This window comes from Balearica regulorum, chromosome 5, assembly GCF_011004875.1.
Source record: "Balearica regulorum gibbericeps isolate bBalReg1 chromosome 5, bBalReg1.pri, whole genome shotgun sequence".
Classification (NCBI taxonomy): Eukaryota; Metazoa; Chordata; class Aves; order Gruiformes; family Gruidae; genus Balearica; species Balearica regulorum.
In genome coordinates this window covers 35,006,802-35,030,344 of record NC_046188.1, presented here as the reverse complement: position 1 = coordinate 35,030,344, position 23,543 = coordinate 35,006,802, and the positions used below count along the sequence as shown (strand labels likewise).

Sequence of the window (23,543 nt, the reverse complement as noted above, 5' to 3'; positions counted from 1 at the left end):
CCAGCAGGAATTTTTCCTTACAAACTCAAAAGGAACACAGGATAGTGGGTCCAAATCACACTACACAAGTGATGCAAACAACTTCAAATACAGTACTTTATTCCTCAGTGTTTACAGCTGTTAACAAAAGCATCTCTCTCAAATCGTACAAAAAAAAAAACCACCAACCTATTTTTCAGTTCTTGATCAAACAAAACAATATTCAGGTAGATATTCACTAAGTGTGAATAAATATGAAAATGCTCACAAACATATATGAAAGTGTTTTACTTAGAATTTTTGAAAATACTTATTTTCCCAAGACAAACATACAAAATTTGAGAAGAGGCTTAAATCAATTATTTTCATGATATTATTGCATCTTTTGATAAATTAAAAGCAGACATTCTGATAACAGAGGACAGAGAAGGACACCTCTGAAATGTGGTGGTGCTTACTTTAGTTTTCAACTACTGGCTTCACATTTTGGAATTATTTAAGAAAAACTGAAATAGCCAGATTAAAAAACCCAAAATCTCCAACCTATTTAAATTTCCATCTTTTATATGGTCTACATAAATATAACTGAAATCTGAAATATATCTGAAATAATGTAACTGTTAGAATTACACATGGGCACATAGCTGGTTCACTTGATTCAGGTTTACTTTGTTCAGAACTGTCCTGCCTGCTACCAACAGCATAAAGTGATGAGTGTAAAAGCACCAAGGCACGTCCACGGTTACAACAGTTCAACTAAACCAGTGCGACTTCACATCTTAAGACTGATGAAATCTTTATGCATAGATAAGCCATTTGATTTTCCCAACATATTTCCATGGTGCAGCTCAATGCTTCACTGCTGTTTGGAAATTACTTGTAGTAAAAAATAACATTGGGATGAGCAAACAGAACTTTACATTAAACCTTTGGTTGCTAAAAACAAATCTGTCTGTTCCTTTGCTGACCAACAACTTCAGCTCCAAGGCCAGCAGTGTCACTTGGTATGTCATCAATTTGTGAAGTAAGTTAAGCCGTTATTTCCACATCCAAGCTAACTTGTTCAAGCAAGGAAAACTCCTGCCCTTTTTTTGTTAGGCACCTGCTGGGACCCTAAAGTAGGGCTGGATCTATCACATCACAGCAGCATTCTCAAGCAGACTATGATCAGAGAGGAAATAGAAGAGAAACTTTTGAAGTTCATCTGGATTAAAGTTTCAAATGAAACGATAGTGATGGCTAATTAATAAAACCTGACACAGGCTATTGAAGGAGATAATAATTTGATTTTGAACCAAGCTTTACCATCATGCATGAAGCTGCCTATGGAATGGGACATGATGCACATGCTCCTGAAGGGAAAACATACCAAATTTAAAGCATTTAAAGCATACCAAATACGGACACCAATAGGAAACCTGTGCAAAAAGAACTCGTAACTGTGGAACATAAAACTAAAATCAAATTCTGAAGTTCAACCTGCGGTTAAGCCTACAGCTACATAGTCAATTAAAGTGCTTCAAGGTTTCTGTGCCATGCAATCTACAGACACCCCTAGGTTTACCAGATGCCTTCCCAAACCTCTCTGCAGTACCCTGACGAATCCTGTCATGAGTATACACTTGTGCATCATCTCCCTGTTCCACCTCTGTAGTCAGGAGTGGCCTCAGAGCAGGGGAGGAGATCTATAAGATGCTGGGCAACAGAAACTCTTTAACTGGCCGCTCTAAATTTAATTCCTGTCTACATGTATTTACAGCCTTAATTGTATGAAAGCGAACTCCTTCTACAGTAACACTGTCTGTGAAGGAGAAAGCACCCATACCGTATCAAGACAGAGTTTCTTTTAGGTTATCAGCCCAATTGGCTGGTGGAGTCAGAGAGAGAAATCACTGAGTAAGGGCAACTGCTGTATGAGATGTCTCTTAGCTGAGCAGCTGGCAATTCCCAAACAGAGCAGGCAGGGGAGAAAACAAAAAGGGGGGGGGGGGGGGGGAGTGGGACTGTGGGAAGAAATGGTATGTTCTTTCTCAGCTTACTAAACCTTTATGTCTCAAGGCTGATTCAGAAGGAGTATATAAATGAATTCTTACCAGATGATGGCTGCAGAAGTTTCCTGCCCAATCTGATCTTAAACTATTTTTATGAAACATCAATAAAATGGAGAACAGGTAAAATGAAAAGAGACACTATCAAAACTCACCATGATTCTGAGTTTACGGTACACACTCTGACCTTCAAATAGTCTGCGATATATTTATGAACACAGAAAACAACCTGATTTTATTAGTTTCTGTAGAGTATTAATTCAGAATGTTACTTTTATGAGACGTTCTGGAAGAATAAGAAACCTAATTGAATTATTTTGATCAAAGCCTTAAGGATTTCAACATTTGACATTAAAAATTGTTTACACGTCTCACATGAAAACTAGATGAAAAGAAACAGCCTGAAAGCAGTATTCTAGAGTCTTTTAAAAGTGCTTCCATCCAGTTCTTAAGCATATTTTGGTTTTTCTACACAGCATTTTGGAGCAGGGGAGTGGACATGCAACATGCAATAATTAGAGAGGCCTGAACATTAAATAATATATGTTTTGTTTGTTTAGAAAGGGTTTTATTCAGTTTTTTGAGGCTTATTTTAAATAAAATGACATATTTAAAAACACCATATGAGCAGTACGAAAAACAAGGACTTTAGTCATCACATTTTAGTATAAAAGTTCTGTTAACTAAAAGAATTCAATGACAACATCAGTTGGTCTAATGCAATGATTCATATGGTCATACCTAATTCTAACCTAAACCCAAGTTAACATATCTAGATTCCTGACACCAGTAAACACCACCACTATATTTTGCCAGTTACTCTGTTACTATTTACAGTGTTTTAGTATCTTCGGTATCCTCCCCCTCCTCTTCCACCATATGGATCACCATAGCCTCCCCTGCCACCGTAACCTCCCCTGCCACCATAATCTCCCCTGCCACCTTGGAAGCCACCTCCACCTCTTCCACCACCTCTGAAGCCCCCACCTCCAAAACCACCACCACCACCACCTCCTCCTCTACCTCCTCCACCCCCCCAGTTGCCTCTTCCACCCCCACCCCCACCTCCCCAGCCACCTCTTCCACCACCTTCTTGTCTTTTTTGCCAAGGAGGCATTTCAGGAGGAGGTGGTTCAATCTCTGTTGGTCTGCCTCCACGGTCAGGGACTCTCCCCATCAGAACCTATATGGAAAAATAGCTCATTTTTAGTTTTCAAAAATAGTAGTAATAACTGGAAAGGGCACAGGGCTCTGCTCCTTTGGACAAAGACATGCTGCCTGCTCTGTACAGGAAATATGGTCCCCTACAGGATCCCTGTTTCCTGTCCTTGTAACTGACCACAACACAAACTCTGAAAGCAATCCTGTTTTCCACCTGTAAAACCAAAATAACTGCAGCTAGCTAGCTCATACTACTTTCGTGAAATCTTTATGAAGAAAACTATGTGTGAAGTATCAGTATTACAATAAGCAATAAACATAATTCATATATAATATATGGAAGAGACTCCTTATGATGCTGCTCGTCTACTTAAATTTCAAAGTTCAAGTTCAAACCTAATCACCTGGCATAAAAGCATAAATTGGCAAACTGATGCGCAACTCTAAAAGGGAACGCCAGCACGCCTTAGATTAGAAACTACTGACACACGAAATACATTACCTGCTGCAGCAACACTTCCAAGGAGAGAAAAAAAGGGATCTTGACTTGGGTGGATATTGCTCATTGTACAAAAGGGGAGACTGTACTGGACAAAGTTGCACACTACATTAAGTTGAAGAATAAAGAGGTATCCAAGTAGGTCTTTTTGTTGCTGTTTTCATATTTCCTAAACTCTCTGTGTGAAGACTGTTAATATAAACTGGTCAGTCCCAGGCACTCCAACTAAAGTCCTCTCAAGAAAAAAAAAAAATTTTCTCTGAGATCCTGCAATAATTAAGAAATTTCAGAATCTTTGGGATCAAAACATATTAAAGGCTATCTAAGAGAGGCACAAAACTTGAGGAAAATCTGTAAATAAAGTATTCATAAAAACAGGCTTAGTCACCATTTGAATGGTAAAACTGTTACTCACAAGCTTCAGCTTTTATGGCACAGGAGAAAGCAGTACAATGTTGATTTGTTACTGTAGCCAAACCAAGTAATTTTACTTTGCAGCAAAAGGATACTTCCACAGAAACTTTTGTGATTTATAATAGACTGATAAACTAAAGATACTGGTTTGCAAACTGAACCACATAATCCTGGCAACAGATAGGCCAGGAACTGATACCAGAAAGACTTACACGTATCCTTAACTTGAGGTGTGGAGTTCCACTGAACTCAAGAGGTCACTCATGCACACACGTGCACACATATGCCCCCACCACTGTTCCTTCTCTTCTAGATTACTGTTTCATCCTGCTGCATGACTGTGTAGTAAGATAAAAAAAGTAGTTGCTGCAATGTTTACTGGAATGCTGCAACCCTTCCCTTCTTAAAGCACCAACTATCTTGCAAAAAAGAAATGAAAATATTAAGCAAAGAGTATAATTCCAGAATTACTTTCGATAGGGCTGTAAACTCCCATGACCTTATATCACATCCCAGAAAGAAAAAAAGTATACCTTGTTGATCGCACAGACTGTATTTTCCCGTGTTGATCCACTACTTGTTCTTATGATCTTCGACAAATCCTCTCGAGCAGCAAGAAGGTGAGCTAGCGTAATAGTTGACTTTGGAGATAATGCATAGCGCTTGGGCTGATAGATTCGTGCTATGTCATCTGTTTTTACCTAAATGATAAAATCAAACACAACTTACTTGCTAGGCATAAAAACACACCCTTGTAAACCATGTATTGGTCTCAGCAAGTTTCAATTTGAACACAGGGTGTAATGTCTGAAAATCTAGGTTATCTTGCAAAATATAGTGCCAGTTCTTACCGATTCTCTTCATATTGATGGAGCTATTGGACAAAAAATGCTGCCGATTATGTTTAATTGATGCTGAAACTTTGCACCACTACAAAAGAAACTCTCTTATCCACTGGCATCAAATAGATTCTTTGATGTTTTCCAATATATCTAAAGACTAATATTTAAGAGTCCAAACTGCTCTCTCAAGCACTTCACATAGCTACATTTAACAGATCATTTCTAAATGTGATGCAAACAAAGCAGCTTCAAAGTAAGTTCAATTTGTGGAAAAGAAAAAAAATTTAAAATGTAGCAATGCAGCAAAACACTTGTGCAAGCCATGAAAAAGTGAGACTGAGAAGGGGAGAAAATAAGGTTTTTTTCCAAACACACTTTGATGTTTCATTTAACAAAAAAGAAAAATAGATACACTTTCTGGGAACATCTAGCATGATCTTCAGAGTAAAAAAAATTAAATTTGATGGATCAGACAACAGGTGCAATTACTACATCATTTATGGATCCATTTCAGTCTGAAAACTTACCCCTCTTGGGGACTGAACAAGTTAAAAAAACCCAACCAAACACAAAAAACACCACACCATCAAAAGCAGAGAAAGATATCAATACCTATTTAATGGTGGGGAAAAAAAAGGCAAGCTACCAAATAAATTAAAAAAGGACAATTATTTGCCTCTTGGCTTAAAAAAAATAAATTATATCAATGCCAAAACATTTTCAATCCTCCAAAGCTTCTTGGAGAAGTTATGAACAGATATTTTTACAAGAGAAATAAGGAAAAAAGATTAAAAATCATAGGTAATCTTGAATTAATATGTAACCTGGTTATTTCTGTAACTACATACTATTTTCACATCAACAGTCTTTATAAGACAGGAAAATGAATCATCTTACTACTTTATCATCATTAAAAATCTCTTTAAACTATTGTTCTATTGTGAAAGTGTATTCTTTTTCTTGTTGTTTGAATGGAGTAATATCAAGTGACTTAAAGTTTTTGCCCATTTAAGCTAGCCATCAGTTAACATCAACTACATTTTAGAAGTATACTTTAAATCTGAAAATATACAGTTGCATTTGTACAGCTACAAGGAAGTTACAGACGTAGGGACATCTCCTGGCTTCTGTGAGCTAAATGCCCTCCTTTTCCTTTCTTGCAGCATAAAAGCATTCACAACCTCTGCAGAAATGAAACAGCAAGCCATTCCGATGCAGCACAGCAGCACCAAGACTCAGGTCCTCCAGTGATGCTTAGTGAGCTTCATGAAACTGACTCTGTCTGCATGTGTCAACAACAAACTGTGACACCAGAATGACTTGTAACAACCCACACTTTCAGTAAGCTTTCCAAGTTTTAAATATAACGATCCTTTGGAAGAAAAGTTGATCTTGCAGCTCATGAGCAAAAACATCTGCCTCCAGCTTCCCACAGGTTTATTCATCAAATTACAATTATTTTTTTATCTTATCGCCCTACTCTCTTGGATAGAAACAACTGCTACTTCTAGCTCAGAAATATCAAGACTGGTTAAACCATGACTATTTTTTTAATACACAGAGTGCTAGGAAATAGTACAAATGAAATGATCACAATTAAAATGACACCAGCAGATCAAACCCACAGGAGTAGTTTGGAAGTTTTAGCCATCTGAAGGATTACAAGAAATTGTGTGTTTTTTTCATACAAGCTGCTATTCAAATAACCTGTTCAACTGACCATCTGTTTATTCAGTAGCTTTGAATCCAAGATATGTGGCAGTCAGTGTAATGTTGCTGCCTTTAAAGGGGGTCACTCTTTGCACTCAATCTACGTTAAGGCCCACTGTTTGTCTTCCTTTTGCATCTGCGTGAGAAATGCTGAGGTCCCCCCCAGTTTACTTGATTGGAGGGAGGTGGATATAGGAAAGAAGAAGGGGAGATGTGAACTTCTTAAAGTGAGAAACCCCAACGGAGGATGCTAGAATTTGTAATTGTGAAGCTATAAACAGTCACAAAGCACGAACTGTGCCATCTGGTCAAATCCCTCCCCTTCCTCAATATCTAGGACTTGGATGCTACAACCTGGGATGAGAAACTGGTTGGAAAGAAGACAACAGTAATGGAAGTGTATTTACATGGTATGTATATTCGGTAGGAAGACCTGGGGAATTGCAGCAGACTTCCACCTACAGGAAGCAAAAAATACAGCAAGCTTACCTTTGCTCTATCAGACCAGCCAAAAGACTGTACTGTCACATCTAGCCTCTTCATTAACATACGCCGGCGACATTCGTACTCACTGCGAAGAGCATCATTGATTTTTCCAATCTTTCCTGCAGTGTTACAATAAAAAACCCAAACATTGAAATCTATTAAGTTATAGAAGTCAATTTAAAGTTAATCCCATTTGGCAACTAAGATGTCTATCCCTGGGTGACCACTATAAACTACATAAAATTAGGGGTGCATCGGTGTAGTGCTACAGTAGTATGCATACACAAAATATTTTGAACGTTAAGAAGTGGATGAATCAACACCAAGTCTGTTTTATAACATTAATTCTGGAAGTATCTTACTAGCATTGTTAATATTTAGCAACTGAATTTTAATATTAATATTTAGCAATAGAACAGTGACTGTAAAATGGACAAAGTTAGATGAAGCCATATGCATTAATTTTGACCATCCTGTTAAATACAGAAAAGAAATGGAGAGACTTTTTCTTACCACTTGGTCAGAATTCAGAGGTTTTGTTAGCAGCGATTTCCCCACATGGTTATTTTGAACTTTTGAGAGAATGTCCTTTATCTAAAACAAAACACATACTTCTTCTCAGAACACAAATTATATTTACATTTATTTCAGCACAATTTACTGCAATCACAATTCGCTAGTCGTAAGATCAAATACGGCACATTTGTTTTAGCAGACTCAAACAGATACGCATCTTCTGGCTTATCATCCATTACAAAAAGACTTCCTGAATACTTTCACTAATGATCAACCTCTACACGAAAATATTTTATGGCACACCATTTCTCCTCCCAATTATAACAGAACAATATCTATATGACAAGTTTATCAAGTCCATATAAGAAGTAGCACTAGTTAAATTACTCATTTTACTTATTACCAAGTGTTTTAAGTACAATGAAGGAAATGTAACAATTGAAGCTAGGCATTCTGTTGTCAACTGATAGACTTGGCTACAAATATCTGGTGATTGGTGCTAGTAAGAAAGGCAGGAGATACTATAGGTATGCAGTCATTCTCTCTCACTAATTTTGTTCCGATCCTGTAATTGGTTCCATTTAACATTAAGACTTTTGCATTCACTCCATATCAGCCTTCCATTAGTTTTTTTGCCCTTAATAATCGGGGATGACATATGCTCTCTCTTTCTTCCTTCCAAACGCCACTGCATTCTCCTCTCTCATTACAGGAAACCTCCACCTCCTCTTCTTGAAGGAACTTCCTTTGGCACAGCTCTTCTAAAACCATTATCATGAACAACACTCATACCTAACTTTACTGCCAGCTAATTTTTCATCTGGAGCAGACTCCATGCATATTATTGTTCCTGCAAGTTTTGCACACAGTCTGATGGGGAGAACATCATCTTCATTTGCTTTTGTAAATAATTATGGGGAACTAAGTCAAACAAGTCTAAAACTAGAGTTAATTTTCTTTTACATGTCACAAGGAAGGATTAAGGTAGTGCATGATTGACAGTAAAACCTGTAGCTGAGGACAGCCATTAGATACATTTGCAAGGATTATAAGACTTCACGTAGGCATGCAGGCATTTACATTGAATTTATCATAAAGGTATGGTTCAAAGCTCATTCTTCCAGTATTATCTTAGTTCATCTTGTCAGGGTTTTGAGCTCTACATATTATAGAAATATCAACCTCCAGTGATCACTATAAAAAAATTCTAGGAGACAAAAGTCAAATTCTAGAGCACCCAGTTAATGGAGCAAAGAAAGCTCCTTGAAAAGGAATACTTGATAAATCAACTCTCATATTTCAGGGTTTCTGTAATTATCTCCTTTTCCTGTTTTTTGCATATACCAAGGAAAGAATCTCATCTCAAATTTTGTGTGAAAACCATGGTGCATATTTTGTTCTTTTTACATCACCTTTGGGTTAAAAACACAATATGCCCAGAAAAAGTCAGAAGTAAAAAGTGTTGCGCAGTGAGCAAGTTATGGTAAAAAAGCGTTTTGACTCCAGCAGAAAAGACAGCCTAGTAGTATCTGAAAAGTGGCCATCTAGTACTGTAATATTCCCTGCTATTATACTCCACCCATACCAAAAAAGATGTTACAATAAGGGGTGAAGTTCAGTTCCATGTACTTTAGTGATCCCTACACTCCTCTTTCTCTGTTAATTCTTGCTTCTTTGTAACCTTTATATTCTTTACAAAAAGCCTTCCAGGGTTGTCTGATTTGTCTGACTTCTAAACATAGCCAACTTGTTTTGATTTTAGTGAAGCATGTACATGATGCCTCTCATAATGTACTTCAAAATTCAAATGTACCTAAGCACAAACTATGCTTGAATTTAAACAAATGTCTGAAGAATCAAAACCTAAAGTTAATAATTAACAATATAGTAAGATCAGCATGACAGCAAGAGATGAAGAAATCAGTAATTAGTATCGAAGAAAGAATAAATGGCAGATTAATTAAAAATTGTAATAGGCAAGAGGTATTTATCCATATACTATTAAGGCCAGAAATGCAACCTCAAAGGTTCAAATAAGTTGAAAGAAAGAGAGTCTATCAAAGTGAGATTGGCTGCTGGAAAAAAAACAACACAACAAAACCAAAACAAATCCTCAATGTAAGTTACAGCTACAGAGTGAAAGGAAATCTGGAGACCAGTGATGCTGAATACTATCTAGAGATTAGAATTATTGCAAGTTTGCAGCTGCAAGGGCAGCTAGGAGGTAAATACAACACTGGGCTCCACAGACAAAAGCAATACATTCTGCCATCACAAGTTGATCGCAATTAAAAGACTTAACCCAACACCGCGTACTCCTGATTTCCCTAAACTAAAAAATGGAAGGAAGTTTAGAGAGAACAATTAAGGTAGATAATCATTGAAAATCAGAACTGGAAGAAACAAGAGCAGCTAAACGAAACAATCCTTTATTGACTGGGAAACTGTCCCCAGATTTCTGCAACCTTTTCTTTCCAAGTTAAAGAGGAGAGCTATGTAATTTTATCCAGTGACAGATTTATTAACCGGGCAACATTTAAGAAGGAATCTTTTCACTGATGAACTAACTGGTCTACGTTCATGTTTGTGACACACTGTAAAGTCATACGCAGATTACTGAACCTCCACTTTACTCCCTTGCTCCCATCAGCAGGACTGAGGGCATATCCTACAGCTATAAGGGGGAAATAAGCTGAGCTGCCTCACAGTTGCAGAATACATCATCCAGCCTTGAGTGATTGCAGGGCTACGAGCACAGGAGCTTCGACATACACCCTGTCTGCCAGAGGACAAGAGTACAACTGATGTGAGAATCTACGTTATGACCCACATTCCTAAACATGACAGTTGCCCTAGATTAAGAAGGATAAGCAGGAGTTTAAAAAAAACCCACCACCACCAAAAACCCAGAAGAAGTGTGCATGCCTAAGCGGTGAACGACACCAAAAGCAGTGCACAGATAAAAGAGCAGTGAAACATAGTCACAGAAATGCAAAATAAATTCTAACAGCCAAATCATCCTGAAGTTCTCACACACTCAGCTGTAAAAAGCAAACCAATTAATGGTTTGCTAGATGGAGGCAAATATATTTGACTATTCGACATATTGTGTAATCAATGACCTCGGTAACATTAAATATTTATGGGATTGCTTTGGAAGTTCATACACACTCTAAAAATAGTTTAAAAACAAATCAGTTATTTGCTATGTTTGAGACAAAAATATTGACTTCAAAATCTGCTGTATAAAAATATACAGTTATTCTGTTGTTACCAAATGAAGCATATCTTTATATATTGAACATGACATTTTTCATCTGTTTTATACATCTATACTCCTTTAAAAAAAATGAGGTCACACTTCACTACCATGTTCCATATACTTACTAATGACCTTTACCTTCTGTCAAAATAGAGTAGTAATTTTTATGTTTAACACCATTTGCACAGATAAACATCATATATGCATGCACCTCCAGAGTTTCCAAGATTTTGACATGGAGAGAGGTGTCATTTTACTAATTTAAGTTAAACTATCAACACTTTAACATTGTCCTAATTAGCCATAAAGTGTACCGCACAATTGCAGAAAGATCACCTAAAATCTTAAGCACAAAATATTTTTAACCCATCCTCTGCCTCTCTTCCATTTACCTGCAGATCATTTTAATTTCAGCATTTATCTAAAGTTAAAGACATTTTAGTTTAAACTCTATGTCTGGTGAATAGGACAACTCTTTCATCTTGTTCCCTGCAACTACATTGATACTTAAAATACAGACACAAGTGTGTCTGTACAGTTAATAAACACTAACAGTTAAAAGCAACATGCTAACTTAAATATGAAGAAGTTCTAGGAAGTATTCCCAAATATTTTTAAAGATATTCTTCTCATAATTCAGTTCAATCTTATTTTAGTTTTGATTTAATTTCTTTGGTAACCCTTTATAGATTCTTTTCTTTCTCTACTATTAGGGGACTACTTTTCCCACACTATAAAACAAATAATACAGGCAAAAAAATTTACAAGTCTTGCGAATAATATCATATTAAGAAGTTTTTCAAATAAACAGTATTAGAATGTCACTTTATAATTAGATATGAAATTCACATTAGCTTGACTGGAAAAAAGCCAGATGTAAGCATAAGTTACAAAGCACAACACTGGTATAAACTTTTCTGAATCTTTGATCAATGTTCATTTAGAATTTCTGGTGGTTTTGGTACTAAATTTCAGAATGCCCCCGAGAGTTACCCTGTGAAAATATAGTTTACAAGGGAACAGCATCTTAAAAAAATAACTAAAAATTACTATTAATTTTTCAGTGATATAGAATAAAGTAAAATATATGTAGTGGTAGGAGGCTGTAATACTGCCAATTAATCTTTCACATTTTCTTATGTATGTTGATAACCACTACCCCAGTTTATTGCAGGAGATGCAAATTTAAAAGGTATTTCCTATGACTGCATATTCAAAATTTGAGCTACTATAAAATTCACAGCTTGAATGAAGAAAGCAATCCTGATTTTATACTCATCTTTTAAATAAACTAATAAATCATTAAAAACAATCAATGTTCTAACATTCCATACCAAAATACAATGTGTGATCTGTCCTTTTGGTAGATTGCTGCTGCACAGCCAAACTATTCTCAGAACTATTCCCACAGCTACTGACAATGCTGAAGATGCTAGACAGAGACAAAGAGTAGACGTGTTGAAATGCTGCAGATATATTTGCAAATGCAATAAAAATGTTAGATTAGTATGCAAGATTCTTATTTCAATGATACAATATCATACTAAAAATCAGATGGTGCAATTTTACACAGAACCTAATTAAATCAGAAGCAACAAATATTAAAGAAAAAAAAAGGATCACTGCAAGTGAATTTTTGCGAGAATCTAAATAAAAGTAACAAACGGCACTCTGAAAGAAATGTTCACAAAGCTAATGAATTCCAGTCGGTGGTATCATCGTTCTAATGCAGCTATATCTACAAATATCGGTGTCTAACTCTGTACTGTATCAAAATAACTCTGAACCTGAGCCACATTAAAATAAGGGATGAAGGACACGGAAACATACAGAAGAAATTTTACAAAATCTCTTGAAAGGGAGGAAGAGAATCCTTTGTTTGTAAGGGATGAAACATGCAGAGAACAAATTACACTATTAATTTGGAGTCACAGAAGACGAATGAACTAGTCTTGCCACCTTTCTACACTCTGAAGTGAGTACAAGTGATATAACCACTGTGGAACCAACAGACCTAGAACCATCACAAATAGCTGAGGTAGTATTATTAAAAAAAAAAAAAATTAAAAAAAGATAACAAGCTTTACAGATTCTGCCCATTTGCTCATTTTAGTACTTGTGAAACTGTAACAGGAACACCCTACACACCAATACAAGCCCATGATCCTGTCTGAAAGGAAATCTTGGACTTTACAAAAGGTGACACATACCAGGAGTCGAATAATTCAAAGAAAACTTTCTAGACTGTGTGTATGCATGTGAAGGAACTGGCCCACCAGGTCTGGTCTTGCTGTCCTCCAACTGCAGAACTAGAGTCCTACACCTTCAACACGGGATGAAACTAAATCTGTACCCAACAAGGGAAGCAAGGAAGTGAGGAAGGCCACTGCCCATGGCTGCAGCCTACAAACCCACATGGATGTAAGCACAGCTAACACACACAGAGGGAGATCAACAGTACTAGGCAAGTTTCAATCAGTTATTAGTTGGAAGTCTGACATTTTAATCCTCAGAAAACAGTGCTAGAATTATTTCTTCATACTTTCAAATATATTTAATGGAAAGACTGTATATAAAGATCTCATTAGAATGAAATAGATCAAGCACTGTAATAGTGCAGGAATAGGCATTTTCACCATCACCTGGATGCTGCTTTTTATACATGCATCTATTAAAGGTTTTGTCTTGTCACACTAAACAGATGTAAGAAAACCATGCAAGTAACAGGCCTTCCCTCCCCAAAACCTCTGAATGTTCAACTGCCCACTGGGCAATGAGGAGAGGAGGAAGAAAAAAAAAGCAGCATAATCATGTAAAATTACTAAACGCAAAGACTCAGCAGCAGCAGGAGATTCTTTCCATGTATCTCTCATAATTCGTAGAGGTGATCGGTCACCCATTCTCTACCCAAATGCTAGAGAGAAATAAAGAGTAAAGCTTTTAGCTGCCCGACGAAGATAAATTCAACCGCAAGAGTGCAAGATTCCACCCTACGATCGACAATGAGGAAGTCAGATCAAGGATCACATCAGTGAAGTGAGTTAGAAACTGGTGGGATGCAACTGAAAGAACTATCCTGTCAAATAAGGTTTAAGTTGGCTTACTGACACACTAACTTGGCAATTCAGGCATTTTCATCCTCTTCTGTAACTAAGGAAATGGCACTAACAAATCAATACTTGCAATTAAGAAATTCATAAGCTAAAAAGCAAAAATCTAAGTTTTGGATATTAAATTTAAATTCATCCCAGAAACAACTAGAGGTACAGAAATGTGCGATCAGGTATTATTCAAAGTCTTCTGCTTGCTGCAGCACATTGAATGGGTAACAAGAAAACCATGTTACTTCAACTCATACCCTAAATTTGCATGGTAAATATGCCTCATCAGGTACATTGCATCCTCAGGGAAATGGTGAAATACGTCACCTCATAAGTAAAACAGTTTAACTTGAACACTAAGCTGGCTTTCCGAATAAAAATTCCTTTGCACTTGTCAGATGGTGCTTTTATAGACTTATCTCCAAGATGAATGCCTACAGAGACAACAGTTTAACAATAGAGAGAACATGTAAAAGCCCATACCTTTTGTTCCACATTGGTTAACAAGGGAGGAATATCAGACGAGGAGTTTGGCAGGCCCAGTGCATCGCAAATAGCTTGCACTTCCTGATAGATTTCATTGTGCTTTTCCAAATGAGAGCCTTTGATTTTCTTGCTGTGCAATATCTTTAAAGCCTGAAGTTCTGTACTTAGAAATACTAGAGAGAAAAGCATCATAATGGCAGATTTAGAGACACTTGAATAATTCTGCATCCACATTCTCATATACAAATACAATATATACATTTATAATAAGACCATGATAAAAGGGAGACACCATCAGTTTCCCATTCTTTCTCTGAACTAACTCTCACCTGACTTCCTACCTTCAGACTACACATCGTATTTAACTGCTTAACCCACTTCCGCCACCAGACCCCTAGCTCCTTGGCTAGTTTCGTATTATGACACTGGTTCCTGCTGCTACTCCTTTGTCCAAGTCCAGCTTAAACCCAGACTTTGCTTCGAATCACATACATTTTCTTATAAGCTGCCCAGAAACCTCTCAGAAACGTGGGAAGCAAGGTCTTGGTTTTGGCTGAGTTGGAACTGGATCAAGAGAGGGATCAGGAGGCCTCAGTATGTTGACCCATACTTCACAAAGGAATTTTAGTTTCTACTAAAAGAGTTTTCTAATAGTTTTCTATTTTCCACTTCTGCAGACGTAAGCTGATGCATGCTCAGCTAGGTTGTAATGATGGTACACAAATACACACAGAGAACTATTTAATGTAAATTGTACAATAATGACAGAGCATGCATGTAAAATACTAATATAAATGGGAAAAAATAGTTAGAACTTACAGAGGAGTTTAAGACAATCTTCTTTCTCTCTTAATCTGTCCTTGATGTCTCCAGATATAAGTGATGAATACGGACAAGCCATTTCTCTCAGAAAGCCACTAATTTCAAGCTGGAAGCTCTCTATATCTTTATCACCTATGGGAATAAATAAATGCAAAGCAAATGTTTTTTTACAGAAACACCACACTCTAATCTTCTCAACTTATACATTTAAATTGCACGTTTCAACAGCCCAGAAAAAGATTTACCTCCTACCGCCCTAGTAACATTTTCTTTCTTCTTAAAGAAGTCCTACGTACAAGCGGACAAGCCTTTGAGTAGCTACGGCAATATTGTATGCATGCTTTAAATGAGAAGGTGATGCTACAGCAGTCTTTGAAGACACGAATGCAAATGATTGGAATGAACCAGCAATTTGTCCCTAACAGAATAACAGTTAGTGCTTATTTCTTCTTCAGATCATAGGAACATCACTACCAAGTGAACAGTTTATGTCACAAAACAGCATATCACAGTAATTAATTTTCTGATTAACAAGTTACAGGAGTCATGAGCTCATTATTTTCAAAGACTGTTTTTAGTTTTACTATTTTTTTGTGAAAACATAAGCAGTATAAAATCTCATCCAAGTTCCAGCACTCAACAGAAAGAATCAGGTAGCGCTAACAAGCGACTCGCATATCTACGCACAGTGCTGAATGGAACACTGCATTGGAACAACTAACTGAAAATACCAGGCACTGGAATTTAAGCCACCAAAATATGATTACATATAACAACCACTCATAGGATGTATGAATGTACTTTTTAGATTTATGTAGATCTAAAAAAACCCCCACTTTTTCTTTTGACAGAATCTTCACAAGAAAAGGCCTTAATCTATGAGCCACATACATGCAAATATCAGCCTCAGTTTGGCTACCTTTTGGCTATCTTCTAAACATCAACACTGTAATTTCACTATTGGCTGAACAATATGGGTCTAAATCCACTGAACAAATACTAAGTTGCATCAATAAATTAACATTCGTATACCATCTGCTGAAGTGATGCTTTCTTCCATATTACAAAGTGACTTTATTTGGGAACCTAACCAAACGCAAAGCTCAAAAAATTCTGGTGAAGACAGCCCATTTTCTGCTGCTTTGTTCAGGGCTTCCTCCTCCAACAGAGGACCCGTGTACCTGCACAGAGACATAAACATCAGCATTAAGAAGTAAGTTCAACGTAAAATATATACATCTTAAAATCATTTTAATATAAACTGGCTCGTAACTACACCCAAAGAAATTAATCTTTGTAAGTCACTTTTGTCAAGGAATAATTGAGACCTTTTTGAAACATGCCAAAAAAATGAGTGGCAATTTATAAACAGAATGGCTTGTCAGAAAACAGGAGGCGGGCATTTCACACGTGTGTATGAAAACAGTTTCATGCCTCAATACATGCCAAACGCACAAGAATTCAAGTACTAATTCAAGTGTTGAGACAAACGAATTTCCTTCTGCCGTTAACAACCCACTGCCCTAGAGTGCTGGCAATAAGATAACTGAAAACTAAACTTAAGTTTCACGTTGTTGGAGCTCTGTTGCATCGGAAGCACCTTCGCGGGAGGCAGGCGGGCGGGAACCGGGCAGCGGGCACAGCCCGGCCGGCGGGAGACCCGGCCGCCCCCGCAGAGGCGCTGCCCGGACAGCCCCGGCCTCCCCGCGCTTTTAACCTCCTGTACCCGGAGAAGCGCCCGTGCAGCCACGCTTCCTTCGTCTTCCCCCCATTACAACCAGGGCAAGCCCAACGCAGACGCCGTGACCCCGCTCCCGGGCGAGGCCGGAGGCCCAGCCCCGGCCACCGCCAGGCCTCCACCGGCACCCGCCGGAACGCGGGGCCCGTCCCTCCGCCGCCCCCTGGCTCCCTGCCGCGCTCCGTTCCGCTCCCCTCCGCCCCCCCGCCTCCGGCCCGGCCTCCCGGCCCGGCGAAGGAGCCCCGCTCCGCGCACGGCCGGGTAACGCAGCGGCGGGCTCCCCTCGGCCCTTCGCCCCGCGAAGGGGGAGCCGCAGCTGCTCCCCGATTACCCCAAGGCCTCCAACGCGTCCAAGATGTCGCACTCCATCTTCAGGCCGGGCGCCAGCTCCCTCATGCCGGCGCCGCGGCTCCCCGCCGCGCCGCGCTGTGCCCTCCTCAAACCGGCCCTCCGCAACCTGCGCCCGCCACTGCGTTCCGCCGCCGAAGGCCCCGGGCCCGGCGGGAGGCCTCGGGCTGCCCCCGCCCCCTCTCCCGGCGGCTGCCTGCCCCGCTCGGAGGGGCTGCAGGGCCGCCCTGTGCCACGGAGTCGCACATAGCTGGAGATGACCTTCCGTACAGGCCGGCCCTTGCTTTCCTCCCTTACTGAGGAGCATCCAAGCACCCTCACCCTGTCCTGGCGCGGTTTGTCTCCTGGCTCTACGGCTGTCCCTGCTGCCCTGCTCCGGATTTGGCCCCAAACCGCTGCCCACTGCAGTCGGTTCACCCGTCACCCCTGCTCCATCAGGTACCAGCCACCTGGAGAAATACGGGACCAAGAGAGACCACGGCCGCCCTTTCGGCCTCTGGACATGGCTCGTGCCTGGGGATCCAGCTCTGCCACCCACAGACCCTTACAGCCCGCCCCACGCCTGGTTTGGGATGTGGTGAACAAAAGCAGGTTCGTAGGCTGGACGTCTGCAGTATTTCTGGGATGTCTCTGAATTTCAAACTGTGAAACTGCCTGAGGTGGTGCAGACCGTGAATGCAGGCCCCTGTAGCCCGGTTTTCCACTGTGGGGGGCCTCTGCTCTGCCCCAGGGCCTGGCGGAGACTGGCTTCCAGAGCCTGGTTGAGTTTAAAATCCAGGTTGTTTATGATATTTTTAATACATTACAGAAGGAAGCTAGGATAGGGGGGTTGTGTTGTACTGACAGACGTGATGGTACCAGTTATGGGCGTGACCGGCTGCTCCTGCCTGAGGAGTTTCTATCTGGCTGTGGCCGTTGGGATGCAGACCTTGGAAGCGCCATACAGCTTTGTGGCCTATTTTGAGATGTCTGGGTTCTCATTTCCAAGTGACAGCAATGTCGAGAGAGAGAGACATAAACTAGTGCCAGCTTTTTTTTGTCTGTTTGGTCCCAAACTATCCCTGTTTTATACCTCATACACAGCCACTTCTGGTGAAGCATCTCCCAAATTCCTCTAAAACAAAACTGCTCATTTAGCTCCTCAGAGGCTTTTTATTTCATCTAGCTCAGTCATAGACTCCTATCTTTCCTATTAACTAGAAGGAAAATTCTACTTTTTTTAACCAGCGTTGTCTTATATGGACTTTCTGAAAATCCAGCGGCTGAATCTGTGATGAACTACCTGTAAAGGCATGCAATCAGATGGAAGTAGTTGACACATAGATATTCTTATTGAGCAAAATCTCCACATTTTTTTGAAGCAACTATTTTGAATTATTTCCATTTAGCAGAAGGCGTGGCTTTATTGAGTACTAAGCTTTTTTTTTTAAAAAAAAAAAAGAAAGGAATCAGGACAGCCGTGACATCCTCCCCCACATACAGACAGATATCTAGAAATTGAAAACATAATTTGTGGCAGTTGGTGGAAAGAAGAGCATCTGAAAGTCTGATAGGCTTATGTTGACCATATGATGTACATCAGCGCCAGGAGCTCAGCGGTCTCTTTCACAACTCTCAACCGTGTCTTGCTCCATATGACTGAGCTTTAAGAGGACTTTTGTTTCAAATGGGTTAACATCATAATTTCTCTAAATGAAGGAGCATGCATCTGAGAGCAGAGATTCTGAAAATAAGAACTCTTACTCCTGTTTAAACAACAATAATATCCAATTAATAGTGTCCAATTAGCAGAGTGAGAAAACAAGATGCTCAGAAATAGACAGTTTTCCTTCCCTTTCTTAAGTTGTAGCTTTATGCAACCTGCAGTGAATCATCACTGTACAGTTGTTCTGAGAAACCAAGTAGTTTCCGTATCACCCAACAGCGCACGCTAAGAAAAAGAACTGGGAACAACTGGAAGTGAAACTGGAAGTGAAACTATCATAACATAATCTAAAACCAAAAAGTAATCTGGGAATTGAGGAGATACTGTGTGGTACAAGTAGGTGGCAGCATTATTCCCTGGGTCGGTCTCTCTCTGTAAATCTTGCTGTGTGTTATAAATGTATTTTGCTAATGTATGTTACAGGACGTTACATAACCCAATAATTTCTCCTACTGTCTTTTGATAGTGTTGCATATATATGATAGCCAAGCACATGCATCAATCACTGTTTTAATTCCACAAGATTTTTTTTTTAATCCTAACTTTTCTATATAGTAGAGATACTACATATATGAGGAAATACAAGTCTGAATTTCACAAGTTGTGTCTTGAGACTCACAAGTGAAAGACATTTTTGGTTGTGATCATATACTTAGGTTGCCCAACACCTTCTCACAACTTGCCATTCATTCAATCCAGTCCACAACTTTCTGCATCCCCATTCCTGAGCTTCCCATCCCTGGGTGGGAGGGAGAATCGTGTTAAAACTGGCTAAAAAATATTTTGTAGCAGCCTACTCCCACGGGAGTGGGCTTTGCCTTTGCCGTTTGTAATACACAAATGAGAATACCAAGCCATTACTTTCATGTGAGTGGCATATATGGCTTCAACTAGGTCATCAGCTTTTTGGTTTTGGTCAGTTTCTCTTTTTCACTACTCTGCCAGTCAGCCATCTCCCTCAGCAGTCAGGTGAGTTCTGGTGCTAGCATGAGGAAAGAGTAGAAATGCAGAGCCAAGGTCAGAAAATGATGATGGCACTGGATCTGCACTGACCTGAATCAGCTTGAACTGATACAAAATGGCATCTTAATTGAGTATGCAGCTGCAGCTGTCTGCACCTCTCAAAGATATTGGAAAGTACCCTGAGTTGAAAGCAAGGTGAAGACAGGAATTTGGGGGATAGGGCTTCTGCCAATTCATATTAAATCTCTACAATTACAAGTCACCTGTAATCTTACTAAAACCCAAAATGTATAACTCAATTTTCTATTGATGTTAAAGTAAGGTAAATCTCAACCACTTTCCGAACTACTTGTATGAATATGACAGCTCGTATGTTGTTCCGCTATTCAAAACTGCTGGAGAAGTGTTCCTACTGCCAGGCTGGCAACCGGGGGCCAGGCAGTCTCATACTGCCTGGTGGCAAGGGTGGGGTGGAAGGGTCCTGCTTGCTGCTGCAGCAGGGCGGTCACCTCCTGGTCTGCACTGCCCACAGAGCAGGCTTGTGGCTGTACGTCCTGCGGACAATACGTCTGTTCCTGGTAAGGACACTAAAACTGCCCACAGATAGGCTAGCTGCATGTTTCGAAAGATTCAGTTGCTTTGCCATGCTCATATGCAGAACAGGAATTAAAAAAACCCAAACAGATCAATTCGTACAGGGAGGAGACAGACTGTTTTAACGCAGAAGAGGTACAAAGAATTTGTAGGACCCAGAAATGTTTAGCTGACAATTATTGACCACTAGAGGGATCATAGGAGTGGAGGAATTGAATATGCTACATAACAACTGCTTTTCTCTAACACAAGTTTGCCTGCATGTGATGTTGTACTGTATGTGCACAGTTTAAAAATGATTGAGAAAAGACACCACTTTATGCATACTTCAGTTGATATAAGGAGCTTATATTAATTGAGTTTAAAACAGATCAAGAACAGGTTTAATTGCTGAAATGAAATAACTTCTTTACACAGATTATTTTCATCAGTTTAAAATATTCTAACATGTTAAGCCTCTTCAACTTCCATCTGTAAAAAAGTACTAGCCATTCTTTTAACCTATTAAAGAATGGGTACTGTTGTTTAGACTTGCTGACATTTAAACAAGTGTAACTTGCTTGTTTAAAAACTAATATTAAATTGCTTTTAATCCTTCTATAAACTACTTCTTATCTTTAGGGATGATTTGGGGGTACCCGCCCCAGGCAGTATCAACTTAATTACATCACTGTGGAACTGGACTACAAGTTAAAATTAATCTGTTTATAAAGATTACATTAATCTTGCAAATAAAGCAGATGTGAATGATGAGTATAGTAACTTCACTGAACCTGCATGGATTTATACTAGCTACAAGAATCCTGCCCATCAATTTAAGGGCTACCCTACTGAAATTGAAACTGCCCTCCCATCATAAACATTTGATTTAGAAATCACCCTTCTAACATCTCCCAGACCAAACCAAGCCACCTGAAGTAGTTGCATCAAAGTTTTCAATCCAAAATTAATTCTTTTGAGAAATTATGCACAGTGATTAACTGTGCAGAATGCAAATTTCAATTTCTTGAAACTGGACTGCTCTGAAACGACTTTCTCGGCATACACGTCTCTGCGGAGATGGTGGGGGAGAGGTCAGAACCAGGCCGTCATCAAGCCCTGCACAATGACTGCAACGTACTGACTACTCCTCTTTTTCCAGTACTTGCCTAAGGAGACAGTGGCTCCTCATTGTCCTTGAGTTGGACTAAAATGAATAAGGCACAGTCTAGCTCTGTAATGTTATAGGCTTAATTGCACATAGTTGAAGTTACTGAGATTTTTGTAATTTACTTTAGAAGGAGTAGGTGTGGGGCCTAAATATGTCAGTGAGATTTGCTCATACCTTTTAGCATCACTGATAAAAATTAATAATTCCTTGAAGACCAGGCATCTACATTTATTTGCTTCTGTTTTTTTCTAGTGGTGCATTACAAGAAGCATTATGACTATTGAAAGAACCTAGATTTCTTTTTGCTTAAGTGGAGTCTCACAATGAACATATTCATGCACAACAATATAGCAAGAAAGGTGTTGACCATAAACAGCTTTGCAAAAGGGACAGCTGACTCATGGAATTGCCAGCGCCTTTCACCTCTGTCAGGAGACTCAATTTAATTGTCTTCTCATTACCAAGATAGTCATTACACTATGAGAACTATTTATTTCTGAAGTTTCTCATGGATTTTTTTAAAGAGAAAGTGAGAAGAGGATTTAGTCTGCAGGTGCGCAGTGAACATTTGTTTGCAGAAGAGGCTGCTGAGTACTAGTCATAATTTTGTGGGCATCATTTCATTATGAATGAGACTGAAGCCTCAAACTAGTGCAACATATTAAGTGAGCAAAAGAAGACAGACCTGCAGTAAGTCTGGCCCCTGCTACAGCAAATGTTCAGCCTGGCAGGACAAAGCAATGAATATTCCAAGTTCATATTTCTCATTCTTTTAAAAATAAACTGTGCCCGTTTGCTCTTCAGGACCATTGGCATGAATCATTTCAGTGAAGCATTCATCACATCATGATTTACCCTGACATTATTTCTTAGAAGTTAAGTGGTGGGGCTTCATTATGAGGAGCTGCCTGTATTGCAGCCTTTCTTCTCTTTCACTTGTTTCACTGAAAGGTAAATTTATTCATCTCAGCTCAAAACCTGAATTACAGAGTAAAGAACCAAGCACAAAGTGTTCCTGCTTTTAGGGTTTCTGGTTGAAAATTAATCTCCTCATAAACTTTTATTTTAAGCTTTTAGAGTCACATGTGATGTAGTCATAGGTGCCTGTTTGATACTTATTTTGTTTTCATTTTAAGAAAGTACAACGGAGAAAAGTCTTATGATACTTCTTATGCAAATACCAATTTAATTAAAATGTGCTGAATATTTAAATGGTGAAGCAGATAAGTCACCAGGCGTGTGAGTTGCCTGAGCGGGATTCTCTGAGGTCAGAAACCTCCAACCGAGTCCCCCCAGCCTATGTCAGTGACACTGGAAGGCTGCAGTGTTCTCCAGGAAAGCGTGTCTGCGAGGGCACCACAGGTACTATGCTGCCTCCATTGGGAAACCAGGCATACAGATTTGCAAAAGCTCTCTCTTTCAGCTCACAACTCTTTTTTTTTTTTTTATCACTACCTGTTTCTTTATTCCATGGATTTGCCACAGTTAAGTGAATTTTCTGTAGTTTTCCCCTATTAGCTTCTTTCTGATGAGAATAGAAATTGGAGAAAAGATCTTTTGCATATAGTAAGACAAAATGATTTCTCTGCTAGTTATGTACACAGTGTGATCTTGGGAAATCACTTAAAACTCTTTGAGCTTCAGGTGTAAAAACCAGTGTTATTTGGGTAGTAAAGACAGTAGACCAGAACTGAAGAAATTTAAGAAATAATCATCATC

The 23,543-nt window shown here is 39.2% G+C and overlaps 1 protein-coding gene across 1 annotated transcript; it reads right to left on the bottom strand.

Moving 5' to 3' along the window:
• Positions 1–85: 85 nt before the first annotated feature.
• FAM98B (family with sequence similarity 98 member B) lies at positions 86–17,551 on the bottom strand. The gene is made up of 8 exons (XM_075754109.1): positions 17,396–17,551; positions 16,359–16,507; positions 15,324–15,458; positions 14,502–14,677; positions 7,643–7,733; positions 7,143–7,258; positions 4,635–4,802; positions 86–3,210 (listed from the first exon to the last, which is right to left on the bottom strand). Exons 1-8 carry the CDS (start codon positions 17,458–17,460, stop codon positions 2,869–2,871), a joined length of 1,242 nt encoding a protein of 413 aa, XP_075610224.1. The 5' UTR covers positions 17,461–17,551; the 3' UTR covers positions 86–2,868.
• Between the last annotated feature and the right edge of the window lie 5,992 nt (positions 17,552–23,543).

Coding starts and splice junctions, on each gene's coding strand:
- FAM98B (XM_075754109.1), bottom strand. CDS start 17,460: ATGAGGGAGCTGGCGCCCGGCCTGAAGATGGAGTGCGACATCTTGGAC. Junction 14,678..15,323: donor AGATTGTCTTAAACTCCTCT/GTAAGTTCTAAC, acceptor TTTTCTCTCTAG/TATTTCTAAGTACAGAACTT. Junction 7,259..7,642: donor TGACCAAGTGGTAAGAAAAA/GTCTCTCCATTT, acceptor GTAACACTGCAG/GAAAGATTGGAAAAATCAAT.